Source organism: Fundulus heteroclitus, chromosome 4, assembly GCF_011125445.2.
Source record: "Fundulus heteroclitus isolate FHET01 chromosome 4, MU-UCD_Fhet_4.1, whole genome shotgun sequence".
NCBI lineage: Eukaryota > Metazoa > Chordata > Actinopteri > Cyprinodontiformes > Fundulidae > Fundulus > Fundulus heteroclitus.
This window is the reverse complement of record NC_046364.1, coordinates 30,907,798-30,919,509: the sequence shown is the minus strand read 5'-3', so window position 1 is coordinate 30,919,509 and position 11,712 is coordinate 30,907,798. Positions and strand designations below refer to the sequence as shown.

At 45.3% G+C, this 11,712-nt stretch overlaps 1 protein-coding gene across 1 annotated transcript; it reads right to left on the bottom strand.

Moving 5' to 3' along the window:
- Positions 1-220: 220 nt before the first annotated feature.
- On the bottom strand, positions 221-8,296 carry atxn1l (ataxin 1-like). Its single transcript, XM_012882424.3, has 3 exons — positions 8,086-8,296; positions 3,834-4,996; positions 221-1,821 (listed from the first exon to the last, which is right to left on the bottom strand). Exons 2-3 carry the CDS (start codon positions 4,872-4,874, stop codon positions 409-411), a joined length of 2,454 nt encoding a protein of 817 aa, XP_012737878.2. The 5' UTR covers positions 4,875-4,996; positions 8,086-8,296; the 3' UTR covers positions 221-408.
- Positions 8,297-11,712: the final 3,416 nt, after the last annotated feature.

Here is an 11,712-nt window from a genome sequence, read left to right as displayed (position 1 = left end):
TCGTTTCTCACTCAGAGTTTCAGTCAGAAGGTGTTTTTTTGTTGTTGCCGTCGTGAAAATGTCCAGGTGTGGGCACGAGGAGGCGGAGACAAAGGAGGGAGCGAGGAAGAGAAAAGCAGTGTGTAAGGACTATGGCAGGCATTAATTAGCTACATACGCTCCACTTAGCTTTCCACTTTCCTGTCAGACCTCAGCAGGCTGGGGAAACCCAGGGCTTCTGTGTTTTTTTTTTTTTTTTTGTGGCTGTGTAACATCAAAGCAAAGAGTTCTCAGAAGAGCAACTAAATGGTGTCTTTGTATACTTTTTAGGTGTGCAAAATCTCAAACATTCTGAGGCTACATTCACACTGGTTTTTTCCCTCTTTCTCTCCTTGTCAGACTCGTCCCTGCTCCCCGGCGGGGGGTCTGCTACTTCCCTGCGTTAGAGCGCCCCTCGATGGACAGTTTCACCTCCTGCGGGATGAAGGAGGGCCTCGTGGCGATCACCTGCGGCCGCGGCCCTTCTTCTCCCTTGGCGCCGTATCTTTGGAGGCCCGGCGAGGACCAGCGTCTCTGGGAGGCGCCGAGCGCGGCCTGCATGGCGGCGGCGCCCGCGTACGCCGAGCCCTCTGTGTGCAAGTGGTAACTGCTCTGACTGCGAGGATGCTCCGCCGGCGTCCTGCCGCGCCGGGCGGGGGATTCAGTGTGTCCGACCGCTGCTAAGTGTGCTTCGTCCTTCTCTGCCGCGTCCCTGTCGCCGTCCCGGTGGCGCTCCCTGTGCAGGCGCTCCATCCTGGGATGGGCCTGAGGCCGCGACAGCTGGGGGGCGGGGGGCCCCATGAGCTGGTGATCGGGTCCGGATGCCGCGTTGCTTTTGCCTGAAGTCCTGGACGGGTTCTGCGGCGCTGCGTTGTGATGCTGCGGTTGTTTCTGCAGCTGCGGCGGCGGCGGCTGCTGCTGCTGCTGCTGCTGCTGCAGGGTGATGGACACGCACATGTCTCCCACCTGCAGATGGTGGCAGGTGAGCCCGTACAGCTGGGCCGTGCGCTCGGGGCTGCAGGACGACCAGCCCTGGCCGAAGACGAAAAACGGGTGCTCCGGGGGAACGTCGATGGTCACCTTGCTCTGCTGCTCCCCCACGGTGAAATGCAGAGACACCAGACCCGGCCTCTGCTGGCTGGGCCGGATGTCCATCACCATGCTGGAGTCGATCTTAAGCCCGCCGCTCACCTCGGCGCTTCGCACAAAATCCTGAGTTTGCAGGTCCTCCACGCGCTTTAGCTCCCCGGTGGCTAACTGGATGATCGCCCCCTTCATGAAATGCGACGGGTTACTGGCGGCGGGCGCCGGTGCGACGCCCGAAGCCTGAGTTAGCTCCGCTGTAGAGTGGGCTGATGGCTGTAGAGAAGGCTGCTGCTGATGCTGTTGCTTAGCGACGGCGGCGGCCTCCGCCCTCTCAGGGAGGCCCGCTCTGCCCGAAGAGTCTGACGTTTTAAAGCTTGCGTTGGCCCTGGAGGCCGCGGCGTCGTGCGCCTGACCTGGATAGTGTTGCTGCGGGTGATAGTCGAGGGGAACGAGCACCGGCTGCCCGTTGGTGAGCATGACGGCGTGGCCCGGCTGTCCCGTCTGCTGCTGGACACCCGGAGCTTTGTGCTCGCCGTAGCTGAAGGGCGGCGCGGCGTGCGTCGCCCTGCCGGACGCAGCCGCGCTCTCTCCGTGGACATCTCTGCTTCTTTGGACCCCCTGAGAGAGATTCAAGGGAGCAAACGGGACCTCCTTCCGCACGCCGCCGCCGCCGCCGCCCTGACACGAGGCAGCCAGGCGGCCCACGACCTGCTGCACCTGGAAAGAAAGACGAGCGATCAGAGTTTTACTGGAACAAACGTTTGAATAAGACGCTTAAAAGTTGCCCTTTGAGTTGCATTTAATATGATGTATGAATACGACAGCAATGTGGCGATAAAGCTAACGTCTGGCTGCTGGGGCTGGGCGGTAAATCCATTTTAGCGCTTAATTCAAAATGGCAATTTATTAAGATTTCATTTTTGGAAAATCTTGCCAATGCAAAAAAACAAACAAAAAGTAACCTATATATAGATAAACACGCATCGGTCCTGAAAGGGGAAGTTGTTTTGTTAAAGCTTGCAGTGTTGAATACATGTTTTTGAAAAATATACTTTAAAGAGGAAACTTTTTTACCGCTATTCCAAAAAAAAGGTAAAAAAAACAAAGCAACTGGATTTGTTTTCCGTAGTTGAAGACGTTTCGCTTCCTCTCCAGGAAGCTTTCTTTTGTTAGGCAGTAGTATAAAGCTTGGTACTCCACATTACTCCAGACTTTTTGAATTGAGAAAGCTTCCTGGAGAGGAAGCGAAACGTCTTCAACTACGGAAAACAAATCCAGTTGCTTTGTATTTTTACCTTTTTTTTGAATTACCATGACCTGGATGACTGAGAATCTTCACCAGCAAATTTTTTACCGCTACATGTATTTGATCGTAAAACACCGCCACACGTTCAGAATCGATTAAAAAATGTTAAATAATAATGGAAGGCATATTATATAGCATAGTTACTGTATATTTGTGGACTTAGTTTGATAATTAAGAGTTTAAAATGAATTTGAATGTCGTCAAATGTTAAAATGTACTTAAAAATGTGTACAAATGTGTTTCCTACTTAGCGACTCGTATTCGGGGACTTTTCAGAGCCCTCTCTGTGTTTTAGCTGATTTAGCAGCTTCACATGAAAGCAGCTGTGTGTCTACCCTCACTGTGTAGGGGGTCTCCCTGTTCCCTCAGCGCCGTCTCACAGGCACAGGCAGCACTGTGTGAGTTTTGTGAAAAGGCAAGTTATTGCACTATTGATCACAGTGGGGACACTGATCTTTGTTCAAGCGGAACCTTTTATTTATTTTGCCTTATTGAAAGGTTTGCACTTCAAGCCCAATAGGGACATTCATCTCGGTTTGCTAATTTTTTTTGTGTGTCAAATGAAAACAAAGTTTATTTGAATGATTTACTTGTTGTTTCTAGTTTGTTTTTAAGAAAAGATCAGATTTATTTTATTTTCAGGCCATACCGCCCAGCCCAACATGCCCTAATTTCAAAGCTCCGGTAGCAAGTCGCCACTAGGGCTGAACAATTAATCGCATTTTTAATATAATTGCGATTTAAAAAAAAACGCAATTTCCAAATCGCAGAGTCTGCAATTTTTGGCTATGTAACAATTAGTGAATTAGACACGTCCATTAGGTGTCAGTAAAATGTTTAAAGTGGGTTTGCTCCACATGGAAGGGAAGACAGTTGCAGCAGTAAGATAATCTAATTTTATTACTTGTTTTAGAGTTAATATAATCATACATAGCATTAAGTACAGGTCAATCAGTTTAATACATAGACTTGCTTGTTGGTTGCACTTTATGTTCAACAAGGGATTGATGTCCAAATCAACTAAAAGCTGTTCTCTTGAATAATATTCTGATCAATAGAAACATTAAAAGTTCTTGTTTTGAATTGTCCTTGTTTACAAACATCTTTATTTAGAGGCCATTTTTGTTGCTTGTGGTTAATGCAGAGAAAAGTCAAAATTGCAATTTTGGTTGAAATATATTGTAGGCAGAACGCGTTAATTACTGCTCTGAGTTTAGATGCTGCGGGTCTTTTAGCAACTAATCCACACGGCGAGGAAACAAATTGATTTGTTGTTTGTACATGTTTAAAAAGACATGATAAATTAAACTGAAAAAATAAATTAAAAATCGCATTAAATCGCAATATTAAGAAAAAAAAAAAAAAAAATCGCAATTAGATTATTTGCCAAAATCGTTCAGCCCTAGTCGCGAGCATCTCTTACCTCCAGATCGCTGTCCGGCGTGCTGCGCTGGCCAGGAGAGCTCCGGCCTTCCAGTCGTCGGTTCTGCAGGACCCGTTCGTGGCTGTGCTCCTGCGCCGCGGAGCCGCATGCTACCTGTTGCACGTGTGCGTTTCTGGAAGCGTAGGCAGAGTCGCGCAGGACCTCCCTGACTCCCTGCTCTTTATCGCCGCCGTTCACCTCCGCTTCGCTCCCCTGCTGGGGGTTGTGGCAGTCGGCGGCGGCGGACGCGCCCCGGCTGCCCTGGGGCTGGTAGAAGACCGGCAACCCCCGGGAGCCGAGCTCGGGGGCGGGCAGAACCCCGATGGCGCCCATGTGCTGCTGGGCGGCCTGCTCTGAAGGCATCATCAGCGGGACGCCGCTCGGAGCTGCGACTTTGGTAAAGGCGTGGGCCTGAGGAGGCGGGGAGACGACGCCGTCCTGCATGACGGACGGATAGGGGACCAGGTGGGGCACGGCGTGATGCTGGGGGATGGCGCCCGAGGGAGAGATCAGCGAGCCCGGGACGAAGCCGGAGGGGACGGCGTACGGAACGGCGGCATAAGGGGAGCTGACGAACTGGAGAGACGGATGAGGGATGTGAGCGTAACCAAGAGGAGGGTAGGAGAGGCCTGGGTGCTGCAGGAGGGGAGAGTGTACGGTGTATGCCGGAGAGATGTGGCTCAGCACTGGATGGAGACTAGCTGAGGAGTAGGTAACAGAAGGGACGGCCACTTTGTAGATCATGCTGTACTGATCAACGGGCCCCGCTGAGACGCTCTCTGAGCGATCCGCTCCGTAGCGGTGCTCCGGGTGAGCTCTGGCCCACTCGCCGGACGCATTCCCTCCCTGAGCGTCGCCGCCGGCCGCCGAGTTCTGGGCGGAAACGGCTTCGGCTTCTCCGTTGCCGCCTCCGGAGGCACCGCCGGCGCCTGCCGCGGCTCCGCCTCCGCCCGTCCCTCCGGCTGCGGCGCTGTTGCTGTGGGGGAGGTCCCTCTTCTTGGGAGGCAGGCTCTCCTGGTTGCGCTCCTGGGCCGGTTTCATTGCGATCCGTCGACCAACCAAGACGCTTTACTGCACTGCACAGGAACCGAAACTAGCGAGCCAGTCCGCCCGCGCAGCGACCAGTTGTGAAATGACCTGGCTGACCCTGTCTGCCAATTCACCTAGAGAGACAAAGAAGACACAAGTTGATTAATGTCTCTGCGTATAAGTTGCAGCTCCAGATAGACGGGGAAATGTGAGCCGTTTTAACGTTAAATCTACGGCTCCGCTGCAAGACCAAACCGTTTATACTCAAGAGAATAATGGACGCACATCTCTGAAAAAGACTTGACAAAAAAGAAAACCCCCTACCTTCCTTTAACAGTCTGATCGGCGAGCATCTAAAAACAACTCGCAAACCGCGTCCTTGTTTCTCTAAACCTACTTCCCTAATAATCAGTTCCCCGAAACACAGATCAATGAACAGCCACGGCTCACAAAGACAAAAAAACATGCACTAAAATCCATTAGGGCTGCAAAACTCTTAAAGTCGAGCATAAGAGGACTTGATGTGACTTAGAATCACTGTGTAAAGGATTTGCAGTCAGAGAAACACAGAAAAACAACTCCTGCAAGTTTGATTTTAATTTAAGGACCTACATAAATCATGGAATAAAAACTCTTCTGTATATCGGCTGAAAAAGTGTAGGTTTGTCATTTGGGATCGGTGTTTTTCAGCTCGGCGTCGCTTTTACGTTTAAGTTCCCCAGCATTAAAACCTTTGGCAGCATGTAGAGAAAGTTTCCCCCAAGTTATTGAGGTTTCAGGCTCCACTGGGAGGTTCTGTCTTTGAAGCTAAAACCTGTTCAAAACGCTCCCTCTCCCAAGGCTGAGAAGTTGCCTGTGGATAAACGATCAACATTTTGATTTTAACTGCTGAGAAAAGCTAGGATATAGAGCGAGCTTCATAAAACAAGTTCCTAAATGGTTTTTCTTTGAGAAAAACTGCAGCGTTTATAAGAAATATTCAAGAAAGAACAAGCAGGTGTACAAGTCAGAGATCTAACGAAAAGGGTATATCAGAAAAAAAAATGTAATTCAGTGAAAAGGTTCAAAGTTTTCAGAAAGTGAAACGCTTGTGGATCCGTCAAACATAAAGCAAAAATATTTCACGCCCTCATTTCAAAAATCATGAAAACCCAAAATTCAGTGTCCCCAAAAATTTTACTAATGGGGGAAAAGTCTCTGTGTCACACCCTAATCAGCTAACTAACTCAAAATACTTGTGAATGTTTGCTGAGCTTTTTCCATCACGGAGAAGGCAGATTACTGGACAGATGTCCAGAAAGCCGTGACTGCCACCCTCCACGGGGGAAGGATAAGCCACCAAAGGTCTGCGCTAAAGAAGATGGACATTCACAGAGTCATCTATCCAAGCAGGTTGATAGAAAGTTAAGTGGAAGGAAAAACTGTGGTAGAGAAAAGTAAGGAGGCACAGAGTCAGCGCAGCTTGAAGTCCAGAGTGAAGTTTCCACAGTCAGAGATGACTTGTGGAGTTATGGCATCTGCTGGTGTTGGTCCACTCTGCTGTATGAAGTCTCAACACAAATGTATGCTGACGAGCCTTATAGAGACACTGACTTCATTTCCCAGCACAACTTGGTACTGCCCATGCTGCCAAAAGCTATGGAGCTAAATAAAATTTAGCAGCGTCGCCCTGACACTGTTAGCCTTTAAATGTTTCAAGGAGATCCACCCTAGGACGGCATCACTGTGGATCTGGGCGCTCTGCAGGGGGCCTGCAGGGGGATGCTGTATCACCAACTCTGCACACAGACCTGTCCCATCTGCTATGTTGGGATGCTCTCCGTCGACTTCAGGTCAGTTTTCATCACTGTAATCCCAGAAAAGCTGGTTCTGAAGCTCCCGGGCCTGGGACTGCAACCTTGTCCTGAACATCAGCAAAGCCAAAGGGATGGTTACAGACTTCAGGCGGTCCAGGAGGCCGCAACACGACCCACTTCTAACACAAATTGCCCTAGGTGCTGGTTTTACTTCTTTGTGCCGCGACGGTCCCCAAACTTTAGATGTTTTGTTCTCTGACGGTTTGTCCTGTTTGTCTCTGTGTTGCCCTGCGACAGACTGGCGACCTGTCCAGGGTGTACCCCGCCTCTCGCCCAGTGAACACTGGAGATAGGCACCAGCACCCCCTGCGACCCCATGAGGGATAAAGCAGTTCGGAAAATGGATGGATGGATGTTCTCTGACGGCCATTATCCTCAAAAACGACAAGAATTTTACTCCATCTGTAATGAATCTATGCATGATTTGTTTTCTTCCTGAAACTAGTGGCATATCATATCAAATGCTTGTTTTTTTTTTATAATATTCAAATTAATGTAAATTAATTTCAAGGCCGACTGGAAGACGGACACATTTAAGACTTTATATGACCCTGCAGAAAGCCTGTGTTGCAAACCGAGATATTACAGCCACAAAGGAATCAAAAACATACACACAGCACCACCAAAGAACTTAGATTTAGGGCCAATCAGACCAAATATCATAAGCGATAAAAACCAAACAAGGAAAGATATCTTCACTCTGTATTTCATTACTTTCATTACAAGTGTTGCCTTGTTTCTGGGGATGGTGGAACTGCACCATGTTGGACCATGTCAGCTTTATTTAACGTAAACCATGTGAAAAATCAGCATTTAAAAAAAAAAAAGCCTGAATGCATTTGGCATGCTGACTAATGCATTGAGTCATTAGTCATCCAACTTTTCCTCTCCATCCATAAACAGTTTCCTGGTTTTTAAATCAACAGAAAAGTGAAAACCCCTCACTTAAAAAAAAAACAAAGCCTAGAAAAAACACTACGGAGAAAGGAGTGTCAGTAATCACGCCAAAGTTTCGTCTCTGTTTAAGTTTGGGTTTAATGTCAGTTTGATTCGTTAGCCTCCTGGCTCACTTGGCTAAAGTTAGCTAGCTACTTGGGCATGACTAGTTTCCCCCCTTTAAAAAAATTAGGTGGCAGGGTGACAATTAATTATCCGACAACGAACACATGTCGCGTTTTCAGCCTGTCAAATTTTCTACCACCAGTTCATTCTGTTAATGAAACATTTATTATCTGGAAACGCCGAGGAGGAGGAGGAGGATGCTAGTTAGCTTACATGGCTAACAGCTAAAAGAGTCTGACTCACAGCTAACATGGCAACAAACGCAGCGTTCAGCAGAAATGCCTCGTCCCCTTCGCCACACTCACCTTCTAATGTCATCGCGGACGGGCGTTTCTTTGTGGTAAAAATAAAGGTGGATATGCGGAGGGGAGGGTGACTGAAAGAGGGGGGGAGTAGAGAGAAAAATCAAGGCTAACGAGTAAAGCCCATCTCGAAAGGCCAGCAGAGGCGCTCGCGAATGATGTCACTACTTTATTCAATTTCCTGTTTTCTCCAAGCGGTGGTGCGTGATGCCCATTAAAGAGCAGGCACTTGTAGTCCTAAGGCAGTAAATACCTCAGTCACACCCGCCATCACCACAGAAAAGCTAAAAATAAACAATAGATAGATAGATAGATAGATAGATAGATAGATAGATAGATAGATAGATAGATAGATAGATAGATAGATAGATAGATAGATAGATAGATAGATAGATAGATAGATAGAAATAAAATTGCAAATGACGCAAAAACCACAACAAAACATTTCAGAAGGTAATAACATATTAATTAATATTGCGCAATATCAGGAAAAGAATTAAACCGCAATGCTTTTGCTGAATATTACCAACACGTTTCTAACTCATCTTTTGCCACACTCTTTATCACAAGTTGTGAGCTTTGGCGCACCTCAACCACTAAAAGGAGACAATCATAGTTTTAATTTCATTTTCTATATTCCTAAAGTCCTTCCACTGGCTCCCTGTATCTCAGAGAATAGACTTTAAAATCCTTCTGTTAGTGTATCAACCCTCCAGACCACTAAGGTTGTCTGGCTTCAGCCTGCTCTGCATACCTAGAACCAGCACTAAACAAGGAGAAGCAGCATTTAGTTCCTATGCTCCACTTATCTGGAACAAACTTCCAGAAAACTGTAAAAGTGCGGAAAGCCTGAGTTCTTTTAAATCAAGATTAAAAACACATTTGTTTAAGATTGCCTTCAACTGTTCTAGTTAACTGAAACACCACTAGTGTTTTTTTATGTTCTATTTTCTATCTACATTTTAGTCCTACTTGCTTTTATTCTGTTTTATTTTGCTATATTTTAATCATGTAAAGCACTTTGCATTGTCTTTGTACTGAATTGTGCTATATAAATAAATTTGCCTGGACTTGCCTTGCCTATATTAAGATCAAATAGAACAGAATGAAAAATGAAATGTCTGTCCGTGTACTGTACAGTATATGCATTTAGTGCTTGGTCAGGTTTTCTTTTGCCTGAATTTCTGCGTCAATGCAGCTTGTTATGGAAGGCCTGGTTCCGCTCAACTTTTTCTGTGCTTCGTTTAAGGACTCTGTGAGCAGCCAGTTTCGTTAGCTGATCCTTCTTGTGGAGGGTTTTCAGTAGGGCTGGACGATAATTCAGTGACAATATATCTATCGATTATAAAAAATGGGTCAATAAAAATATTACAGTGGTTACATCCTTACCAACCAATCACAAACACAGACCCAGGAACCAAGCTCCACCCCCTTCAAAGAGTTCAGAGAGCACACATTCTTTTTTCTTTTTTCAAAATTTGCAGTTTTGGTAAAAAAAAGTTGCTTGAATAAAGGGTTAAGTTTGAATTCAGTGTTTGTGTGTCCTGTATCTAAACCTAGGTCATTAAGCAACAACATAAAATGGCCAGGGCTGCACTTAAAGTATATGTTTTGAATTTGTTGATAATTATCGATATCGATCAATATGATGTCTATTTTATAGATAAGGTTTTTTTTCTATATCGTCCAGCCCTAGTTTTGTAGCTGGGCTGTCAAATCATCAGTCTTTCCCATGAAAGCCTTGATCCTGCCATGGTCACAACATACTACTATATCAACATCCTTTTAGAATGGCCTTGTTCAAATTGAGGAAACTGAATTTTTGGTTTTTATATTAGCTGCAAGCCACAATTAGCAACACTGACAGAAACTAATCTGCATGGGTTCCACTTAAACCCAGAAAACCCCTATGTGAGACTAAAAAAAAAGCTGAAATTATTCCAAGGCTTTTTATACATCTTTATGAGGTGTCTAGCTATATGTGGCTGGACCAGAGAGAACACTTGTATTAATACAACCCACAAACAGACATCTATAAATAGGCCTGTCCAAACCAAATAAGCTGTATGGCGATTCAGACTCATACAATTAAAAGCAAAATTAGAAGAAATATAAAAACCAACAACGAGCCACATAACCAGCATGGAACGGCATAAAGCAACCGCCCTCTAATGCCAAGAAAGCCCAGGGTGTTTGTGGCAGAGGTGCGATGAAAGCAGGACATGCGTAGACTCTTTTAAATAGTTCCTTTTTTTCGTCTTCTATTCTGACTTCCTTATTTAGGCCCCAACCATGAACAAAATATGTATTTGCATTCTCTTCAAAAGCATGGAGGACACTTTACTTTTCTCTGCTCACTTGCAAGTGCAAAAAGGATCAGGTAGATTAGGAAGCTGAAAGAGCTCACGCTAATTTTGGGGTGTGTTCCAGGTAGAAATAACCTTTCCCCCTTCAGATGGTGAAATATGTCCATTATTGAACACATTGCTCCTCATCCACACAAAATGATGTCCATTCATTGTGTTGAATCGGGCGATTTAAAGGGCACACAGCAGGGGGAGCTGGAGGCTTGTGCCCTGGAAGGATTTCCTGTTAGAAATGTCTTTTTTTCCAGAGTTGAGTTCAGTTTCCCAGGCAGTTTTGAAAAGTATGTTTTATTTGATCATCTTATAAGTCTGCCATAACATAAAATAAAGAATTTTCACTTTGATTTACATCTTGACAGCTTTCCAGTATGGTATACCAAATCAAAAATGTCTTTAAAAATATTTAAAGAGTTATTTTAGTGCCTTTTTGTATTTAGCCTCCAGACCCTTTTACTTCTAGATTTTAAACTGGTGTCTGTGCTTTTAAACCGGGTCCAAAATACAGCATTGGTATTCATACTAATTTATTTTTGTAAATAATGTTTACAGGAAGTAATGTTTACAAACGTTCATGTAAAAAAAGCTGTATTCAGGTCCAGTCCAGGTTTAAAGTAGATTTAAGCAGATTTAAAGATGAATATAAAAAAAAACAAAAAAAAAAAACAAAGTGAAGTAGTTCTTTATCTCTTGGCTGAATCAAAAATAAGGGTTCTTGATTTGTGGAGAAAAACATTTTTTTTAAACCCTAATATTCCTATTATAAACGTACAAATCTAGAAAACCGATTATGGAAAAGTAGGAAATAGTAAATGTTTTTGCTTTGGTTTTTCTTCAGATTCTATCCCCTCCTGAGTTGTGTCACTTCCAGCACTGAACCTCCAAAACTCTTTAGATATCTGAGGTTTTCTTGTAGGTAAACCTGCTCAGATTTAACATTTAATTAATGTGCCAGAAATGCATAAGAGATCATGTAAAACATCTGCAAAGCTTCAACGTGGATCTTTAAGTGCTTGGTTCAGCAGGCACACACTCTTATTTTGATAGGCAAAAAGGACAAAGTCTGGTAAAGAGAGGGGGGTTACTAATCATTACCTGCTGCTAGAAAATAAACACCTCCTGCAACGCTGCTAACCTGATAATGCCCACTCCTATGATGAGCAAATAAAACGAGTGGGTGGACCAGCTCATCCAGAACCATGCAGACCCACTCTGAACTCTGTCCTGGCAGAAGATAACAGGGCCAACACCTGTTCAGCCTCGTTCT

Bases quoted from the DNA above. Each gene is read 5' to 3' on its own strand.
- atxn1l (XM_012882424.3), bottom strand. From the start codon at position 4,874: ATGAAACCGGCCCAGGAGCGCAACCAGGAGAGCCTGCCTCCCAAGAAG. The intron at 1,822-3,833 runs GTAAGAGATGCT...CTTTCTTTCCAG, and splicing joins CGCCGGACAGCGATCTGGAG to GTGCAGCAGGTCGTGGGCCG.